Source organism: Drosophila tropicalis, unplaced genomic scaffold (genome assembly GCF_018151085.1).
Source record: "Drosophila tropicalis isolate 14030-0801.00 unplaced genomic scaffold, ASM1815108v1 contig_761, whole genome shotgun sequence".
In the NCBI taxonomy this organism is placed as follows: Eukaryota; Metazoa; Arthropoda; class Insecta; order Diptera; family Drosophilidae; genus Drosophila; species Drosophila tropicalis.
In genome coordinates, this window is record NW_027173249.1 from 39,123 (window position 1) to 58,531 (window position 19,409).

At 38.7% G+C, this 19,409-nt stretch overlaps 2 protein-coding genes and 1 long non-coding RNA gene across 10 annotated transcripts in view; 1 reads left to right on the forward strand and 2 right to left on the reverse strand.

The window, feature by feature from the left end:
- The window catches only part of rdgA (retinal degeneration A), a 112,289-nt gene that overhangs the window by 2,782 nt on the left and 90,098 nt on the right, over positions 1 to 19,409 (reverse strand). The window contains exons 1-15 of one of the 8 annotated variants that reach the window (XM_068293461.1): positions 14,847 to 15,449; positions 13,260 to 13,398; positions 11,831 to 12,034; positions 11,636 to 11,762; positions 6,496 to 6,877; positions 6,238 to 6,418; positions 5,719 to 6,128; positions 5,337 to 5,630; positions 4,182 to 4,408; positions 3,865 to 4,089; positions 1,624 to 1,675; positions 1,227 to 1,280; positions 948 to 1,011; positions 732 to 889; positions 13 to 662 (exon numbers count right to left, since the gene is read on the reverse strand). In XM_068293461.1, coding sequence (XP_068149562.1) covers positions 314 to 662; positions 732 to 889; positions 948 to 1,011; positions 1,227 to 1,280; positions 1,624 to 1,675; positions 3,865 to 4,089; positions 4,182 to 4,408; positions 5,337 to 5,630; positions 5,719 to 6,128; positions 6,238 to 6,418; positions 6,496 to 6,877; positions 11,636 to 11,762; positions 11,831 to 12,034; positions 13,260 to 13,398; positions 14,847 to 15,337 — 3,357 coding nt within the window. In that variant the 5' untranslated portion in view covers positions 15,338 to 15,449 and the 3' untranslated portion in view covers positions 13 to 313. Of the gene's footprint in view, positions 1 to 6; positions 663 to 731; positions 890 to 947; positions 1,012 to 1,226; positions 1,281 to 1,623; positions 1,676 to 2,085; positions 4,090 to 4,181; positions 4,409 to 5,336; positions 5,631 to 5,718; positions 6,129 to 6,237; positions 6,419 to 6,495; positions 6,878 to 11,635; positions 11,763 to 11,830; positions 12,035 to 13,259; positions 13,399 to 14,846; positions 15,452 to 19,409 lie in introns of those variants that run through there. The other 7 variants (XM_068293459.1, XM_068293457.1, XM_068293462.1 and 4 more) reach the window with 7 other exon arrangements.
- Positions 7,848 to 9,320, reverse strand: LOC137579683 (probable cardiolipin synthase (CMP-forming)). The gene has a single exon (XM_068293451.1). The coding sequence runs from the start codon at positions 9,024 to 9,026 to the stop codon at positions 8,016 to 8,018; it is 1,011 nt and encodes a 336-aa protein (XP_068149552.1). The 5' UTR covers positions 9,027 to 9,320; the 3' UTR covers positions 7,848 to 8,015.
- Positions 17,271 to 18,513, forward strand: LOC137579693 (uncharacterized). Its single transcript, XR_011032885.1, has 3 exons — positions 17,271 to 17,530; positions 17,645 to 17,848; positions 17,903 to 18,513. It is a non-coding gene; the product is annotated as an uncharacterized lncRNA (long non-coding RNA).

The window sequence follows — 19,409 nt, forward strand, 5'->3', positions numbered from 1 at the left end:
CTTTAAATTAGTGTGGAATGTTTGGTTTTCATAATATATATGTAATTAATTAATTAATTAATGCATATATATATTTAATTTTACAATTATTTACAAAGAGTGTATTTTTTCCCAGTGTTTGTTTTTTGTTTGATTTTTTGGTTGGCAGAAAAAGGAGAAAGTTATCAAGATTAGAAAAAATCAGTTTCAGTTTTTTATATGGATGGGTTTTTTGTGTTTGTGTTTGTGTTTGAGTTTGTGGAGTGCATTGAGAAGGGGGCGAGAAGCTTTAGGATAATTCGAATGAGTGTGTGTGTGTTCCTAGCCATAGCGTCTACATGGTGGGATCTAATGACGATTTATTCGAGTCGGACGCATTGGCATTGGCATTGGCGGCCCAGCCGCCGATGACAGCACCGGTTCCGTGATCGAATTCGATCGGATTATGCGATTGCGGTGGCTGTTGTGAGTGTTCCTGTTGCTGCTGCTGTTGTTGTTGTTCTTGTTCTTGCTGCTTACTTTCCAAATAAGTGGCTATCTCGTTGGCGTTCTTATTAAAGGCCACCATCATTGCCGTATTGCCATTAGAGTCGCGTGCCTGTAAATTGGCTCCAGCTGCCACCAGCATTACACAAATGTCGCGTCGATTCTGTTCAGCGGCAATATGCAAGGCTGATTGACCGCTATTGAGGCAAATGAGTAATAACATGAATATTAAGTCAAGCATATTGATATCAATTATATGGGCATACCGATCCTTATCGGCCATGTTGATGACACGTCGTGAGGCACAGGAAATGATATATTTGACAATGTCCTTGTGATTGTATTTGCAAGCAAAGTGCAAAGCTGTCTGTCCATTTTTGTTCACTGATTGTAATGAGTATCCTTGTTCATGTAGTGCTCGTAACTGAAAGACAACAAGGAAAATGAATCAGCTAACTAAACTAGGCAGTGCGACTAATTACCATATTGAGATCGCCGCTCTGGGCTGCTAGTAGTATGGCGTCGGAGGTTTGCTCCAGAATAGGGCTGTTGCACATACGCCAGGGTGTACGTGTGTGTGCATGGAAGAGTGTCGAAAATGAAAAGAACAAAATTCAAGCATCAGTTTTATATATTTAATATAGACTATAATATGGATGCATCCACATGAAGCGATTTCAGAATTTATGTAAAATTAAGTTTTTAACGACATTTAAATATATAGATGAGGGGACACAGGTGAGAAGTAATATACAGAATACCTGAATCCGTAACCGAAAACATCTTCGTTGAAACTGAACAAACGATCTTTGTTGCTGCATGCACAGATCAAAATAAAAAAATAATCGAAATCATAAGAAAAACAAATTGTAAAAACACAAATTTTCAGTTTTTAAGCAATAAACTTGTTAGAAAACTAAATAAAACAAAAATTGAAGATTTCGTGTCGCGAGTTAAATGAAGTTAAAGATGGAGTTGCATATATCGCATGATATATAAATATGTTTGAAGAAAATCATCAATTTTCGTAGAGACAGAGACAGACAACCTAATGAGAAGGACAGCACCATATTATACACACATAAGTTAGATATAATGTGGAATTTATCCTTTTGTTTTGATTGTTAAAAATGATTTAAATTAAGTCTTTGCTATTACCTCTTCCACTTCATCACTTTAATGGGCTTGGAGCCAATTTGCAAATCCTCATCTTTAAATAAAATTTATTTTCAAGTGTGTGTGTGTGTGTGTGTGTAAGTGTACGTGTCAGTGTGTAAAAAAAGAAGAGTTGTACAAAATTATTAGTACATAGATCATATATAAATATTATTCACAAAAATCAAATTATAATAAGGAAAAGGAGCAGCCATGTTATTTTCTTTATTCAGTGTGGGGAATATTGGGAACGGGTACAACTTTGTTTTTAGATGAACCAAGTTACATATAACCTGCACTTACGATATGCGAGATCAAAGGATTTACGTGGCTGAGTGTAAGTCAATAGACCAAGCAGCAGCCGAATCAGTGTGTTTTTTGGCCGAATCGGCGCCGTTTAGTGGACAAAGGAAGGCAAGGTTCGAATTTGGTTTGTATAATCCACAAGGATTACCTTTTACTGGGAAAGCATTATTTTGCCAACTAGTGGGCCCGCTTAAAGTTGAATTGAGCCAAAAGAACAGAAGCACGGACTACCTTTGGCAGCGCTAACGTGTTTAAGCCTTTGCAAGTTTTCGTTTTACACTTTCTCTACCAACAAGAAATCCTTTCATGTCAAATATCCTAACCAAAGAACGGACTGCAAGCCTAGGCCGAAGTGAGGTGAATGTATGTTAAAGTGACCAGATCTTGATCGCAACCGACCGTCCCTAGAAATGCCCATTCCAAAAATGACTCCGTTTCGAGTGATATAACAAAATTAGTTGAAATTCCCAACTGGATTCCAGTCTACTGAAACTAGAACTTGGTGGTCCTTGAAGACAACCTTTGAACGAGCCTTGAACAAACCCAATATATGTATATATGTATCTCTTTTGCAAGTGTATTCTACTTACAACGGCGTTAATCGAAACCATTCTTTTGTTAGATTAAATGGCAATGGAACCAGTGAAAGTTTCAAATTCAGTAGAATACGGTTGAATTGTGAACAATTTAGTCCCTGTAAGCTGTTCGTCGTTTAAACGGAGACGTACTAAGAGTAGGTCCTTTCATATAAGTTTGGATGAGGACCAACCAAGTCGTCGTATTTTCGTCGCTATAACTGGGCGGACGCTATAAGCGGAGTTCTACTGTATACTATTGGAATTGGGTTTAAATCGTTTTAACAGGAACTTTCCAACTACGGAAGATCCCAGTTATGAAGTTATTCAAGGGACTGTATATGAAGGTTGATAATGTCGTGTTATATATATCATATTTTTTTCTGAGTTATAGTTTTTTTTTTATATCCTTGGGTAAGTAGTATATGCTTGATTAGCACGATCAGACGAGCCAATAAGGCCATGGCTGGATCAACGCGAAATCTCTAAAGTTACAGTACAGAAACCTTCCATGAGGGCTTCTATATCCTGGGGTCATTGTATATGCCCAAAAGGAACCAGACTACTATGGATACATTTATGAAAATTTGTTGAAAATCGGATGACCATATTATATATAAACGTACGAGAAAATGTCATGCTATACGCTTGACCTCGTCAGCCCTTTCCCGGAAACTCGAATCTTGGGAAAGGGCGTTTTGTTTTTCGCTTTGACGGCTGTGGGTAAGGGAAGGGCTACAAAAATACTTGCAAAGGTATACAGACTTCGGCACTGTCGAAGTAAGACCCGGCCCTCTGGTGTTTTGTTTGGTTTATGTGGTTTTTGGTTGTGTAGGTAGAACGGAATACGGTTAGTCCTTGCGCGTTTAACTGTTGATTAGGTAATCGTGGGTTAGTTAAAGGCGTTGGCTCGAATCAAATGTGGATACTCTCTCTACTTACTTTGCAAAGACTAATCTGTATTCCAGCCCTATCTGATAGGTAGGTGTATATTATGTGTTAAGGCTAAGGTTCAAGGTGGGTATCAAAAGCATGCAAGATAATTTATATGTAGTAGAAGGGTGAGCAACAAAACATATAATTGTAGGTAACGGTAACACCTAAACTCTTTTCTTCATTTGGTTATTAAATTTTGTTATATTGTTTTGCTTTTTTTTTTTTTTTTTTTGTGTTTTTCTCGATTAAAGCTCGATGCGCTTCTTGCGATAGTGTAGATGACAGAACATGCGTCTATCTAGATATGGCTGCTGCTCGGCCACCTGCTGCTGAATAACATCCAAGCGTTCTTGCAGCGTCATTTGCTGTTCGAGGGACGCATTGGTCGTCTGCATGGGTGGCCAGCAGCCAGCTAATAGAAGCCTACCCGTACTGCCGGCTGCACCGCGTCCTTGTGCCTGGTCCATTTGACGTCGTTCGTTTTGTGCCTGCCGCTGTGAGAAGGCCGCGAACGAGCGCTCCTGGTCCGGTGTCTGTGGCATTGTGGCCGCCTCATGATCAAGTATATAGAGCTCGTCTATGGCAATGTCGCATATGTAATGCAAATGCTCTTGGGCCCTATCAATGCGGAAATAGTGCTCCGCGGTGCAGGCTAAAAAAAATAAAACAAATAATAATAAGTATATTGATAAAATTGTTTTTCAAATTGTTTCAATGAAGTTGTATACATTATATTGTACTTACCATCAATGAAGCACCAATCCTGCGAGACCTTCGGATAGGAAATGGACTCTTCAAATTTAGTATTTAACATGTTTCGCACATGCTCGAGATCGCATTGAGATTCGATTTCAATTTGGCCCAATTTATTGGCCAATTTACGTAGCATCTCCTTATCGTAATGGTATTGCTCATACTGTTGCATTGTCACACGTAGAATATTCAATTGGAGTTTCTCTAGTGGATTTACACTGCAATATATATTCAACAGATTAATAAGTGGATGTCATTTTCAAACGCAGATCGAATGAAATTGAATAATCAATTGAAATGCACCGAGTGGTTAACTTTAACTAAAGCGAGAGCAGGCTTGATAATTTGGCTGAACTCGTTTAAGGCCAAAGAACTTAGTACCATATCAAGGGTATTCAAGGGGATTCTATATTCTTAATCAACAGGACGAGTTCATAATATTCGTCCCTTTTAGCCAGTACAAACTTTAGGTAACTCGGAACTATCGTATATATGTATAGTTACATACAGTTCCGATGGAAAACTTGATTGATTCTTTTGTGCCAGTAACAGAATAAATTAGCCAAAGGCAAGGCCGAAGTTAGTCAGGCCTTCTGATTTGATTGCAAGTTCCTAATTTTGATATTATTTTAATAATAATGGAACAAAGAAATATTTTGCACTAAGCTTACTTTAATCAAATTGTTGATTAACTGAGATATTTCTCAATATTGAAGGCTTTTCTATCACAGGTTTTTATGACAGCTATATGTTATAGTAGTCGGATCTGACGAATTGTGAAACTTTATTTTAATTAGGAAATAAAAGCTTAAATACCATTATTCAGTAGCTGAAGAGAGCGTGAAGTTAATTCACACCGACGGATATTGACTAAGCTTATAAAGCTGATCAAGAACATATATTCTTGGGACAGTCTTCTTCTCTGCCTTACCTAAAGATGACTTATTTAAATATATGCTGTGCAAGGTTATAAAAACCAAAGAAACTCGTCATGCGTAGTAACTCATAGTAATAAACCAAATTAAAGTAACGAAACGAACGAAAAGCTGTTTCGATTACTGTTAGGGATTCATTGTCTGCCTTTGACAGAGAAGTAGGTGCATGTCTATGGTAAAGGCAATTAGATGGATGGATACAGATACTCACTGAACATCGCCACGTCCGTGCTTACGCTTGGCCAGCATGAGCGCCTTGTTAAGCAATTCAATCTCAATGATTGAGGGCTTGACGCGACAGGCCTCGCCATCGACTTGCATGGGAATGGTACGCTTGGTGATAATCCTGGCCTTGCGGCACTGACAGATACAGGTGCCATGCATGCCCGCTTGTAGCATAGGCAACTGGTAGGTGGTTAGGCCCACCACCTCCATCAGGCCGTCATCAATGGATGGCTTTGATTGGCTGAAGGAGTCATTCCAGGGATGAGTGCCGCCGCTATAGCTATGGGATTTAGATAGTTGATTAGTCGATGCAATTACTTCCTACTACCACTTAATCTTCATTTCAATTTAATCGATATTTCTCTCACCTGGGTATGTTGAGAAAGAGCACGGCATGACAGCCGGCATCGCGCAGTTTGCCGGTAAAGTCCTGGCCATCGCATTCGAGTGTTACCCATTGGGAAAGATTGCGATATTGACGTAGAATTAAATCCTTGCCACCCATCTGGCCATAGTACATTTTGTTACGCAACCGTGAATTGAATCGCTCTGGATGAGCTTCACGGGCCTCATGGAATTCCAATGCAATATGAGCATCCACACCGAATGAGAAATAGTTATTAATCACATTCAACGGCACATTAGGCTTGCTTCGATCCACATGATCATCGGTTACATCATCGTTGGGTGTGACTTTGACCCGCCAGCGATCCATTAGCACGCACTGCGACATGCCAATTTCCCGTAAAATTTTCCCGATTGGTTCATCCGTGTAGCCCTACAGCAAGGGAATAGAATAATGTTGAAAAAAAGGTCTACCCATTTTTGACTGTTAGGGTCAGACTTAAAGCGGACAGGCTAGAAATCTTTATCCTCGAATTACTTACCCCGCCCCAACCTAGGGAGCGAGCGAGATCGTTGCCAGTGCCCAAGGGCAAAACGCCCACAGCTGGCACCGGTTGAAGCGGTGGATGTATCTGATCCAGGACTGATAACACCCAACCCACAGTGCCATCTCCTCCACAAGCCAGGACACGCAAATTCGGAGCCTTGCGAAACATATCGAGGCTTAAGTTGGAAACAGAATTATTAATTATTATAATTAGTTGTCAATTTGCTGTTTGTTATGTGTCAATGGTACTCACCCCATCTTTGGGCCGCCTTGAGTTAGATCAAAGACTTGACGAGGATTAAGCAAGTGCTGAAATTTACCTAACAGCTTGACGCCCTGATTGCCTCCGGATTTGGGATTGATGAAAACAATGACCGGTATTACCTCCGGTGATGGTATTGGCTTAACAATAAACGCACGCGGCTCCTTCTTTTCCTCTTTTCCTTTTTGACGTTGTTTTTGAATTTGCTTTTTACTTTTGCCGCCACCACCACCACTTGATCCACCAGTTGGGCCACCTGCTCCACCGCCGCCAGCATTGTTCTTATTGCTAACACGTATTGAGGACTTAAAATTGCCCTTATTAGGCAGCTTGACAATCCACGATGGTGGCACAATAATCGGTGCATAGTTGCCTAGAAGAAAGTAAGACAAGAATAAAAATGAGCACAAGGACACAATGGTCACAACAGGAACACGGCAAACAACCAGCTAATTGAGTGTGCGTGTTGGTTCGGAGCCAAATTAAATTTGCCACCTTTAAATACAGTTAAATTGCAACAACAAAAGTGAAGTGAAGATGTACAGAACACTGGATAAAGACAAATATGCCACAATTCAGTCTGCATCGTCGCTATTCTACTTTTCTTAACGGAATTACCAGGACATACCAGAGGACATACCAGAGAGCAATTATGAATGCCACAAAAGGGCATAAGGGCACCGAAAGACAGACTGAAAGAGAATGGGTACAAGAACTTAGCCCGTGGGAGATGACAGCGTGAGCTCCTTTAATGTTCTCTCGATAGTTTTGTTGAAACTAAATAGGCAAACGTTTCAAACTTGGATTCGAAGAGTACAATTATCCACATTCAAACGATTTAAAAACGAAAACATCTTGGAATTGGATAAACATTATTAATTATAACTTGGTTCACTTGTTTGGGCTCTCTTTAGTAGTTTATCTTTATAAAGTGGAACTACCGAAGTTCATTTTAGTTTTCGATCTAGATTGAGGCCAATCTGTTTGGTTTCAGTATCGCGTTTCTATCACGCGGCCATCTCTGAGAGGAAAATCGTATTAGACCCGGAGATGTGGTCGGTTAAAAGCTGGCAAAACAAAAGGTTCTCGATGGATGCCGAGAGATGCGACGTGTGCTAGTAATTGTGTTTTGCGCTTTATTTCGTTGTCTTGTCTCGTCCGGCATTGTCTGCCACTGTGTGTGTGCGTAATGCATTGCTCCGAGGGTGTTTTAACAAGACGCTCATTGAGACACTTAACAAAAATGTGCGGGCCACTCCACCTACGTGGAGGGCGGGTGTGGCACAGAATCCGCTAAGACGAATTAAATGAAGGCATTTTGGCATCAAAAGAATAAGAAAAGGTTTTATGTAGGTATATCATTTTCTTGTATTATTTTTTGTTCAAACAGAAATATAATTTTTAATTGACAGTATGGTTACGTAAAAAAACAAATACATATGTCCCTATCCTTTTTCGAAACTAACTAAACTAACATGGTCAGGGAGCAAAACAGTCAATAGTTTCCATACTTAGGGTTTCTTCTGAATAATCTTGTAAGTTTTCTGTCGGTTTACGATGTAGCTAAGAGCAGCGGCAAGTGTTGTGGCTGCCGTCATGTACCAAAGGCAATGGAGCGCCGGATGATCCACATAGTTCCAAATTGGAGCACCCAGGCTGATGCCAATGGTGGCCAGCTGAACTCCTGTATTCACTTTACTTATCATAGTTGGCTCCAATTGGGCAGTCACATGGGTGATGTCCAAATAGCGTGAAATGGTTTTCGGAGGCGGTAGACTAATATAGCGTATGACCGAGCCGGCAGCCAGCAAGAAGATGTCTCGGGAGAGCACAATTCCAGTTAGCCACATGGGAAGCAATGCGCCATAGTTAAGGGACACGACCAGAATGGCTATTAGGAATTTGTCAGCCATGGGATCGAGAAAAGAACCCGCCTTTGTGGCCTGCGAGGGCCATCGTCGGGCTATTTGGCCATCCAATAGATCACTGATGCCTGCCACAGCTAGCAGACTCATGGCCATGTTGAAATCACCCTGTACTATCACATAGCCAATATAGGGTGAGAGTATGGCTCGGCCTATGGTCAGCATGTTGGGTATTGTCATTATATTCTCTCGCTCTTCCGTGATCTCTCCAACCCTTTTGCGGATGCGTTCTTGAACCAAATGACGCGCTTCGCGTATATCATCGACCAGTATATTGCGCCGCTCAATGAATTCGACCTTCTGCTTATCGATGACGCCTTGCAGCAGATCTCGGCCCTGGATGGTACGGTTATGCAGCGAATATTTCTTGTCATCGGTATACAGGCGCAGGCCAGCCACATCCCAGTTTCGTCTCTGATTGATATCCAAAAAGGAGATGCGTATAAATCCCGAGGCGGCCGCATAACGATTCAGGCAATTCACAAAACTGCTGCCTCCCACTCCAAATACATGGACCAGGGCTGTGGATCTGCCCAGGTGCAAGGCCCCTGCGCTTAGAGGTCGTTGCACTTGACGGAAGAGAATAGCTGGCAGCATTCTCAGATCACTAAGTCGTCTTCAATAATTAAATGTTTACCAATTTTTTTTTTTTTTTTTTTTGGATTTTCAGACGATTTTTTGATTCGCGTTGCCAGAAAGAGTCGCCACCTCTATAAATCGAAAACAACGGACAGTTTATAATGAAGGTTCGAGAATTTTAGCAAATTATTCGCTATCGAAACAGAAATATTTGAAAATTTTATATGGTGAAAATCAAGTAAATTACGAATAAAAATTGGAATTAAAAACTTTGAATAAATATTTGCGTTCAATGTTTTCTTGTTGAAATTTAGAAACTAACAACTAACAACCTAAAGTCTCAGTTCGAAATAATATAAAACAGGCATACTAGATCATAAGATTTCAAAGTAAGCAGCTGAATCACTCAAGGGGCGGGGCTATAACTCTATAACACAATATGAAATATCCAGCAAACAGTTCTGACCTCAATGCTATTAATGATTGCGAAACCTTTTTTGCCAGAACAAAGAAAGTGTTAAATAAATTTTTGCAACTTTTTAGGCAGCTTGTTTCTAAAACCATCCAACCATAATGTTGGTGACGGACATTCCATTTATGAAACTACATTTCCTTATTTTCCTGTATTTCCTTACTCAATGGTCCCGATAGGCAAAGCTGCAGAGTCGATTGCCGATGGCACCTGTTTCAGTATTAGTTGAGGGTTGTGTGGCTTTAACTTTCTTAACCGTAAGAAAGTAGAAAAATATTAGGCATATGCGGAAAAACAACACGATATTTGCGCACTCGATGGACGAAGTAGTTATAAAATAGTAGTCCTGTTCAATGCAATCATTGAGTCGACAACCCTATTAACATTTGAAATTGAATTCAAATTTAAAATGGATTAAAACAAATTAATTTAATTGTTGGGAAATGCCTACTTACGTTGTATTACCGCCCGGTATCGGCACCGAGAACAATTTTCAATTATATTTCTTAATTAGAGAGTTTTGCCCTGTTCTCTCAATTAAATTTCAATCTAATTGAATTTTCAATTGAAAATATACATTTCTATACAAAACGTAATTAATTTAAATCGTATTTTTAAAGGGCGGCATCAAGTGAACTTATCTGCATTTGTTTATGCATCTTTTTTTTTATGATTATGTTAAACACAAGTTAGCTATAACGGGTTGCTTCAAAGACATTATCATAAAACCATAAATGAATATTAATAAGAACAATGATCTACAAATAACACAGGCCGACATTTTTGAGGTCATGAAAAAGTGTTTGAAGTTCAATAGGTCTCCTATAGTAATTGGGGGCAGCTAATCACGGCCCTGTACTTAGTTTTTCTCCATCATGCCAGGATTTCGAAAAAAATGCGTTCAAATTATTCAAAATGACCAAATTTGCAATATATTTTTCCATGATATAAGCATAATATTGTACTAAAAACATTATTATTTTATCCTATTTATTTCTTTGTTATAATGGATAATATCTTACACTCCGGATATAGTTCTATAATGAGTAACATTTCAACCAAAAAGTATGCTATAGGGATTTCAAGAATTGTCTGCTTTTAAATTTTAAAGAATTGTGGGAATTTGCTGCGTCTTACAAATTGTATATTAGTTGTATGTGCAAACAAGAACTAATTTCCTTACACAAAATATTCTAAAATCCGTAAAAAAAGTTGAAAATTTTTGTTTAAACTTTCTATAGTATACTTTTGGGTGCCTATTTTCCAACCCCAGATCTCTAGATTTCACAAAATCTAGACGTGATGGACAAAAACCAAGTATGCAGTTAGAATCAGCGTACCCGAATTAGTTAAGAACACGTCTCAAGTTAACGTCAGCAAAAATCATGTCGGCCTGTGTAATCAACGTTTATTTCAACAGAATTTCCTTTTATATATATGTATATATTTGGCAAGAACTTCAATATTATCCAAATGTTGGGGGAAAAGTCGATAAGTTTTCAAAATGACAAACCAGATTTCTGTGATATCCTACATTTTATTTTGGATGTAAAACACAAACGCCTGAAACTATGCTACATTTTGTCTCATTATACGATGCACCTTAAGGCCAAAATAGAATCCTGAAGTACCAAACAGTCCACAGCAGGCAGATAAAAGCTTTTTTTGACCCCATTAACTATATATTTGGTTGATAGGCATTAACATCCAAGTCCATCTAGATATGTCCGCCTGAGCAGCTGGATATCGGTGATCTATATAGCATTTGGTCTGTTATATTTGGTGCATGGTATACCGAAGTCGTTGCGACGACTTACATGCCTCCTTTTAAAGGCGGTAAAAAACCACATAACGAAAAGAAAAATGCAAAGCGGAACACAAGAGGAAAGAGTGAGCGATAGAGAATGGACAGAGAAAGGGTTAAAATAAAGATTATGGTTTGAGTTTGGTTTTTCGCACAAATTTTAATTAAGTTAACGGGCCGCAATTCATATTTGCATTCGCGTCACGTAATTAATCAAAGGACAATGGGCAGGAGAGAGACAAGTGAATGAGAGACATAAAAAGAGAAAGTTAGAGCGCCAATAGAGATAGAAAAACGAATGGCTGGACGGATGAATGTATAGAACGAAATGAAACAAGTATGACAACTTACCCAAACGACATTCCTCTCCAATTTTGGCCTGATTGAAGCAGGACTCCTTGTTGTGGTAGATCTCATGGCACCAGGCACAGGATAGCGCAACAATTTCCTTCGACCCAAAGAGTTTACTCTGAACAGCCTGCAGAAAATAAATTAATGACATTTGCATAAGAATATGTATGACATAATTAATACTGATAATCTCACCTTGCCGCACTGCTTGCACTTGCCCTTCTCCATTTTGCGATGCACCCAATGGTGATGGGTGGTCGTCTGCTCTCGATATTGTCGTATTCCCACATCTCGATATGTTGGCTTACACGCTAGTTGAGTCTTTTCATTCACAATTGGAATGCAATTCTGATGTGCAATCAGCTGACAGGCCGAACACTTCATGCGCTGTCCGCTCTTCTGCAAGAAAAGAATAAAAGACACACACACACATCAATCAATTTTCAATTGCCAGTGTTTTTACGATTTTCAGTTGTAAAAATACAACTCTTCTGTTTTCCAAATTAAATTACCAAATTATCACCAGACAGATGACAACCACAAAACATATTGAAACCGTCAAAAAAGTCGCAATCCAACAACTACCTTAGTCAACTTAAAAAACTAAAGTTTTGTGAGGAATGGATTCCAACACATTCAGAAGCCTTTCAGTTTTCATTAACCTGAATTATATAAAAAAAGAGACACATTTAGACCAAGTAAACTACTAATAGATTAATGGGAATTTTGTATAATGATTTTTGATATATGTATGTACATAAGTCTTCTCGAACAGCCTTAAATCGTTGAGTAAAATCTTATCCGTACACCGGTTATTGGTTAATAGGCGCATTAACTGTATGAAATGAGACATTTTTCTCGTTCCGGATGTGTTGGACGAGACGAGACCTAATTAAGTCAGCTTCATGACAAAACCTTCACCAAACACAACTTCATCTCTGCATCTCATCCCGTACTCACGAACATCCTATTATACTTGCTGTTTCTCGAATTCCTGGCCTTTCTCTTTTTCCTTGTCTCCTTTGTTGAACATTTTCTGATTAGAATATTTGCCTTTGTCCAAGTTTGGTATGACATACCCAACTCACATTGCTGCTTCTCCTCTGCTGTGCACCTAAAACTATACTCATTCCAATAGTCATACACACACACACAAAACGTTCCCTTTTCCTTTCTGCTTTTTTCTTCTTTTTCTAATTTTCTCACCCACATGCAGATGAAGATAAACAGCATTTTCGCTTTCGGTTCTCCATCTCTTTTGCTGGTCCTCATCAACTCATACGCCCAAGTAGGCAATGACCATGACATAGCACTTGCAACTTTTGGCAGTTATATGCCACCCACAATCCAAACACTCGCCCTTCCACCCACTCTGGATTGTGCCACGCCCAACTTAGACATTAGATTGCGTGTGCGTCTCACAAAAATAATAATAATAAGAAAAAACGTAAGAAGGGAAAAGAAATGTTGAATAAGCACGCAATAAATAAATTACACATGTAAGCTTTCATTTGTACTTGCTACTTTTTGGGTGTTCCCCCTCCCTTACTCTCTCCTTTGTTTAATTGAATTGAGGAAAAATTTGCAAACCTGTACATACATATGGATATAAATATGAACTTACAATGCACTCCTCGTTGAGGCAGCAGAGGTCACCCGAAGCTGATGTGGGTTTCCAATAGTGCTCACCCTGTACTGCATTCTCCGTCCAGTCTGGTACAATGCGTATGGGTCGACGGGCATTGCTCGAAGAGGCAGTCCGCCTAGAAAAAGTTAATAAAATAATGCACCAGTTAGTAAAACTCTTCTAAACGAAAATGTAATGAAAAGCGGCATCATTGATAAGTACTGAAAACGTTTGCTTTATAATGTTAGCAGTTCCATCTGGTGTAGTTTTAAACTATATCTTTGACAAACTTTATAAAGATATTCCAACTCCTTAACCATTTTTTCGTATACCATGATCCGGATGACTTTCATACCTCACACAGGTACAGTCAGTCGGATGGACGGACAGATGGACGTGTGATGATCATCAAGAACATATGAACATTCATATGCCCATCCTTATAATAACCCCTATAAGGGTATAAAATTAAGCGGAAAATCCAGGATTCGTCCTGGGACTATGTTATATGGAATTAAAGCCAACTAATATTGCATTTAATATTAAAATCCCTTAAAGCATTTATCTAGACATTTTATCCGTTTTATTTAGGCTCAGCGGGAACGAGTAGGTATTCTTTGTATACCTACAGAGCTTATTCCAACTCCCCCTATTGACCGCCTATTAAAACTCGTTTCTATTACATATATCCGTATATTTTCAATGTTTCTAGTCCGATTTTAATTAAATTTAATAGGTTGGTAGATATTAATATGGCTAACAAGAGTGCTGAAATTCGAAATTCGTTTTTTTCTAGATTATGAAGGCGGATGGTGTCAATCAGTGTACATACTGCACGAGTCTACATGCCGAATTAAATGGCTCTAGCTATTATAGTCTCCGAGATTTAGGTGTTCATACAGTCGGACGGACATGGCTAGATTGACTCAGCTGTTGATCCAAATCAAGATTAGATATACTTTAAGAGGTCGGAAAGTGTGGCGTCTTTAATATACTATTTCAACTTTTGTGTGCATGGTATAAGAATCTGTTTTTAATGGAACAAAATGACGTTTTTCAAAATCAAATTCATTCTTGTTCATGAAAATCGATATTTCCTTGTCTGTCAGTTTGTCTAATTAAATTCATCGTTCCTTATCAGTTAAAGAGATATTGTGATGGCATTCATCGTGCAATTACGAAATTCAACTGGCATAAGAACGAGTGTTAACGTTAATCAGAAAAATTGTTTTGTTTCTGGACAACTTTATCATTTATCACCCATACAAATACACGAGAAAATAGCATTTCTCAGGAGTCGCATTACAACACCTGAATGTTGTAGGCCGGGCTTTAAAATAAGTTCGAATTTGTCGAAAAAGGAACATAAAAAGATGCTAGGGTATACAAACATCGGCTTGGCCCTTTGGTTTCCTATTTTCTTGATGTCTCTTTGGTAAGGCTTTGTGATAGGCAGGAAAACCCAATCAAATACATCAATAAAAACCTTGGATAATTGATTTTAACAACATGGGTTCTAAAATACAATAGAAATAGTTTGTGACAATTTTTTGGTATGGCCGAAATCCCTTAGCGGCCACTCACCTTTTGCGTCGCCAGGCGCCCAATGAATCAAGTTTCCTTTGACGAAATGCCGACTTTCTTTGCATGCCTATGGATGAGCGTCGAAAGCGACGTATGCCCCCCGATGAGGTGCTGCCACCACCGGCAACGTTAACCGGCTGAAGCAAACCTGTGTCAACCCATGATCCGCCAACACCATTGCCTACGGCCACGCCTGTTCCACGCTGAGATTGAGATTGGGTTAGAGGTAGATGAGGGCGCGTCGGCGGCGGCGGCAGCTGCTGATGTTGATGTTGACTTGATGTTGATGACGTCGACGTGGATGAAATGGATGAATGGCTACTGCTGCCCTCCCCGTCATATTCGTCTTCCGTTTGGAATTCCTCGCGCACTGCATGAAGCAGACGCTCCATGTTTAGAAATGTTGTTGCTTCTGTCACGATGTTGCTGCTGCTGCTGGTGGTGGTGTTGCTGCTGCTGTCGCTGTCACAGTTCAAATAAGATATGAACATGGCAACAACTTCTACGAATTTTCTTAATTTTTCATTCTTTCCACTTGTTGTTATTCTTCACTTCACTTGATTAGAGACGAGCACACACGTGCGCTAGTTTTTTTCTGTGCGCCTTTTCTTTCTTCTTTCTTTCGTTTTTGTTATTATTTTTCCTTTAGTCAATGCGTTTCAAAAGCAATTTTAAGTGTAATTCTAATTTGGTTTCTGCTTCTATACGACTAAAAGCTATAGCTTTGTCTATCGTGTCTATCATTATGAATGCTCGGAATACAAAACGATTGCTGCGGTGGTGTGATACAATCTCTTTGTACGCTTCAATGGCTGGAAATCTCAAATTTTTCAACTGATTGTCAGTAAGTTGAAAAAGTGTGGCTTTCATTTATAACCAAAAAAAAAAAAAAATTATAATAATATGAGGGAGTGCCTCTTATCTAACCTAAAAAAAAAGTTAGAGTGACTGCCAATCCTTAAAAACATAGCAAAATAATATGTCCAATTCCTTTTCCTTAAAATACAATTAGGCCAACTTAAGAATTCGTTGTGTCTATGTTTTGGCATTTCCAATAATTGCCAGTCATATTATTTTCATTTAATGAGACAATTAATTAGTGGTTCCTTTAAATACATGCGGTATTCCGCTCTCTGATCTCTATCTCTTTGATCTGACATCTAGTACAAGTTCTTGAATAGAGTATTCTATATTCATATGGCATCACACTTTTTTCCACTCGGTTTCATTTTAATCTCCGCTTCCATACACTGCCGCCCCTTTGTCGGCCTCTTTCTCCACCGCCCCCTGTTTGCACTTTATCCATGCTTTAATACATTTGTATACAATTTTTGTTTATATGCATTGTAATTAAATTCTTATCAGATGGAAAACAGAAAAATGTGACTCGCTTTGTAGGGAGGCAGAGAGCCACAAAAGGAAAAGCAGCGATGATGAAGGTGGGTGGCGCGTGGGCAGGGGGGGACTGGAAGTCGGGGTTTTTGGGGTCTACGTGTTCTTGTGTATACACACAAACCTACTAGTGTGTGTGTATATGTGTGTGTGTGTGTTTCTCGTTGGTGTTATTGGCCCTGGCAAATTGCAGGTTTTTATTGCAGATTTTCGCATGTCAATTGACAACGTTTAGGGCGTGTAGCACGATTCTTTTAGCCAAAAGCTTAGGCCAGTGTCCTTTGTTTGGTTGGGTTTGTTTTATTTTTGGGTTCTCGTTTTTGTTTCCCTCCATTTTGTTATTTTTTGTCGTTTTTAGAGTGCGTTCTGATGGCTGTTTTTGACGCGCCAACATTTTTGTGCCACATTTTTGGCAGCCACGCTTGATTTACTGTTAAATGTAGCGTGCATGTGTATATGCTTTTGATTGACGTCGCCTTTGCCCGTGACCCAACTGTGTCCCCATATCCATTTCCATGCACCCCCATAATGACGCCTCCACTTCAGCGAAAAAAAAAAAGGGAAGCATCTTTCATCTCCCGAAAACCTCAAGCGTTTCACAATTTTCCATAGAATTTTATAATTTTAACTTTCTTTTCTTAGATACATACATATGTACATATTCCATGATGCAGTGTGCAATGCTTTTGCTTCTCCTACTTCGGTCTATTTTTAGAATCTGCAATTATTTCCAAAGGCCAGTCAGTGGTTTTGGTTAGAGAAGTTGACACATGGCAAACGCCTTGCAAAAGTATCCAACCAAAGTGAAAGCCTCTTTCGATGTTGCAAAATTGGATTGCAAATCAATTTGCTGCTTTTGTCGTTTATTATGGCAGACCGAAATGTGTGAACCCACATAAAAGGGAGGCCCAAGTACGGTAAATGATTGGCTTCAAACCACAATCGAATATTGACCGATGTTGGTTTAACCCTTTTCTTTTGAGATTAGTTTAAGATTATTTGCCAAATGCTTAATTTGTAATGTCATTTGATTAAGTAAACAAAACTAAGCAAGCCATTTTCCGTATGTTTAAACAATATTTGTATAATAAAGTTATCCAATTTTCATGAAATTTGGCATATTAAATGGACAGTTATTAACTTTTAAGACAATCGCTTCAAAAATAACGAAGTTTTTGGAAGCTATATGACATCTTAGCCCGATTAGGCTGAATCCGAGATATAAAACCTCCGCAATATATACATAGAAAACCACGAAAATGCATTATTACTTAGCATTAAAGAAGTTAATGGTAAGTTACTTATACGCAATGTGGACCAATCAAACTTGGAAATTTCCATAAACAAAGTACAAATGTAAATCGATTGACAAAAAAAAATCACTCAAACATTCATTTATTTGATAGTTTTGCACATTTAAGCCACTGAAAAATCCATTTGAAGATGAGTCAAAATGAAAAATTATCTACTCTTCCATCAGTCCATTGACTCAACTCAACTCAACTGAACTCGCATCTCAAGACGCGTGTCTCGTTTGTGATTGCGATTAATGGCTGGTAAAGCTGCCAGGATAGGGAATGAAAACTGAACTTGAGAAAAGGATTTTGAAGGTAATGAATATTAACAATTGGAAATTAATGTGGAGGTTGAAATCCATCCTGCAGTGGCAGGCAGACCTTGGGTGGTAAACGAGACAAAGCTGCAAACGACATTAATATTCTTAATTGGCATTAAACATTGAGGGCTGAGCATTTGAAAATAAGACCAAGACGTTCGTATACCACTAGCCCAGGGACAAGGACAGCGACAGAAGAGTTTCCAAAAGTGAGGCGTGGCTAGGCTAAGGGGTGAGGCGGGGAGTAAGCACAAAACATTTCAATAAAACACAATCTAGTTGACGCAGAAGAAGTGAGCGAGCGGATTTAGTGGATTGGACAGGCTGGGTAATAGTCAGAGCACGGCATTTCCAATGGACAAAGGAAGATATATTGTAGAAACTTTCCAGACAACCGACATGGCTTGCCATTGCCATTGAGAGTAGGTGAGATGGAAGCAGAAATTCTTGATGTCGTCTTTTCCATTTTAATTTTTTGGACTGATGCTGATTGGGCTCCTTTCCCTAGCTCGCACTTTTCTTGGGTCCCAAAAAAGTTTGGCAACAATTAGCAAAATTAAAATAAAATTTAAGATGATGATAAGAAGCGACAAAAATAATACACACAGAAAACAAAATTATAATAAATGAAATAAACTTTAACACTAGCTACAGTGGAAACAAAAAGACTGACAGAGATGCTTATTATTCAATTGAAAGTAAAAACTTAAAGATTACCTTGTTTAAGGTAGTCAAATGAACAAGAAACAAAATCAATGTAATTGAACAACAGAAAGTTCCAACGAAATGCAGTAAACAAAACACACACAGAGCAATGAGTATGTGAAACAACGGACATAAGTTCAACAAGCCAACTTTGGCTACGTCGAATTAATATACCCTTGCAGTTTTTGGCCACAATATTTTGTGATGTACTATCACATTTTTGAGTTTGCGTCTCAATGTATAGAAGTGTGCACACAAATGTGCATACATACATACATAGGTATATATGTATATAACCTCTATTTCTTTCTATTTCGCTGGAAGTGCACTTTTCTTTCTTCGCCTTTGTCCATTCTTCTTATAAACGTAAATTATTTGTCTCGTATGATGCTACTAGCGCTGTTGGCAGCCGATTTATAATGACTGTAACTTGTGTTTCGATCTTATTGAATGGGATATCATATCATAAAAGTCTATCAATAGAGTAAAGTTCATAAAGATACTTAAACTCCTTTACCCATTTTTCACTAAATGATATGAGTCTGTAGTTGGATCCTGACGATTTTCATACTTTATCTCAACCAAATATTAGGTAGCTTAAATATGAACTTTGATCCCAACTGCCTTCAAATATGAAGCGTAATGGACAGACGGGCATGGCTAGAATGACTCGGCTAGTATTGAATATAAAGAATATTTCTACATTATGAGATCGGAAACGTCTCCTTTTCTTGGTTACAAACATCAAGGACAAGGACAAAATCAAATCAAAACCAAGACGAGATTAGGAATTGTCTAATTAAGCACCTAGATCTCGGAGACTATAAAAACCAAAGTTACTAAATGTTTTA

Coding starts and splice junctions, on each gene's coding strand:
- LOC137579683 (XM_068293451.1), bottom strand. CDS start 9,026: ATGCTGCCAGCTATTCTCTTCCGTCAAGTGCAACGACCTCTAAGCGCA.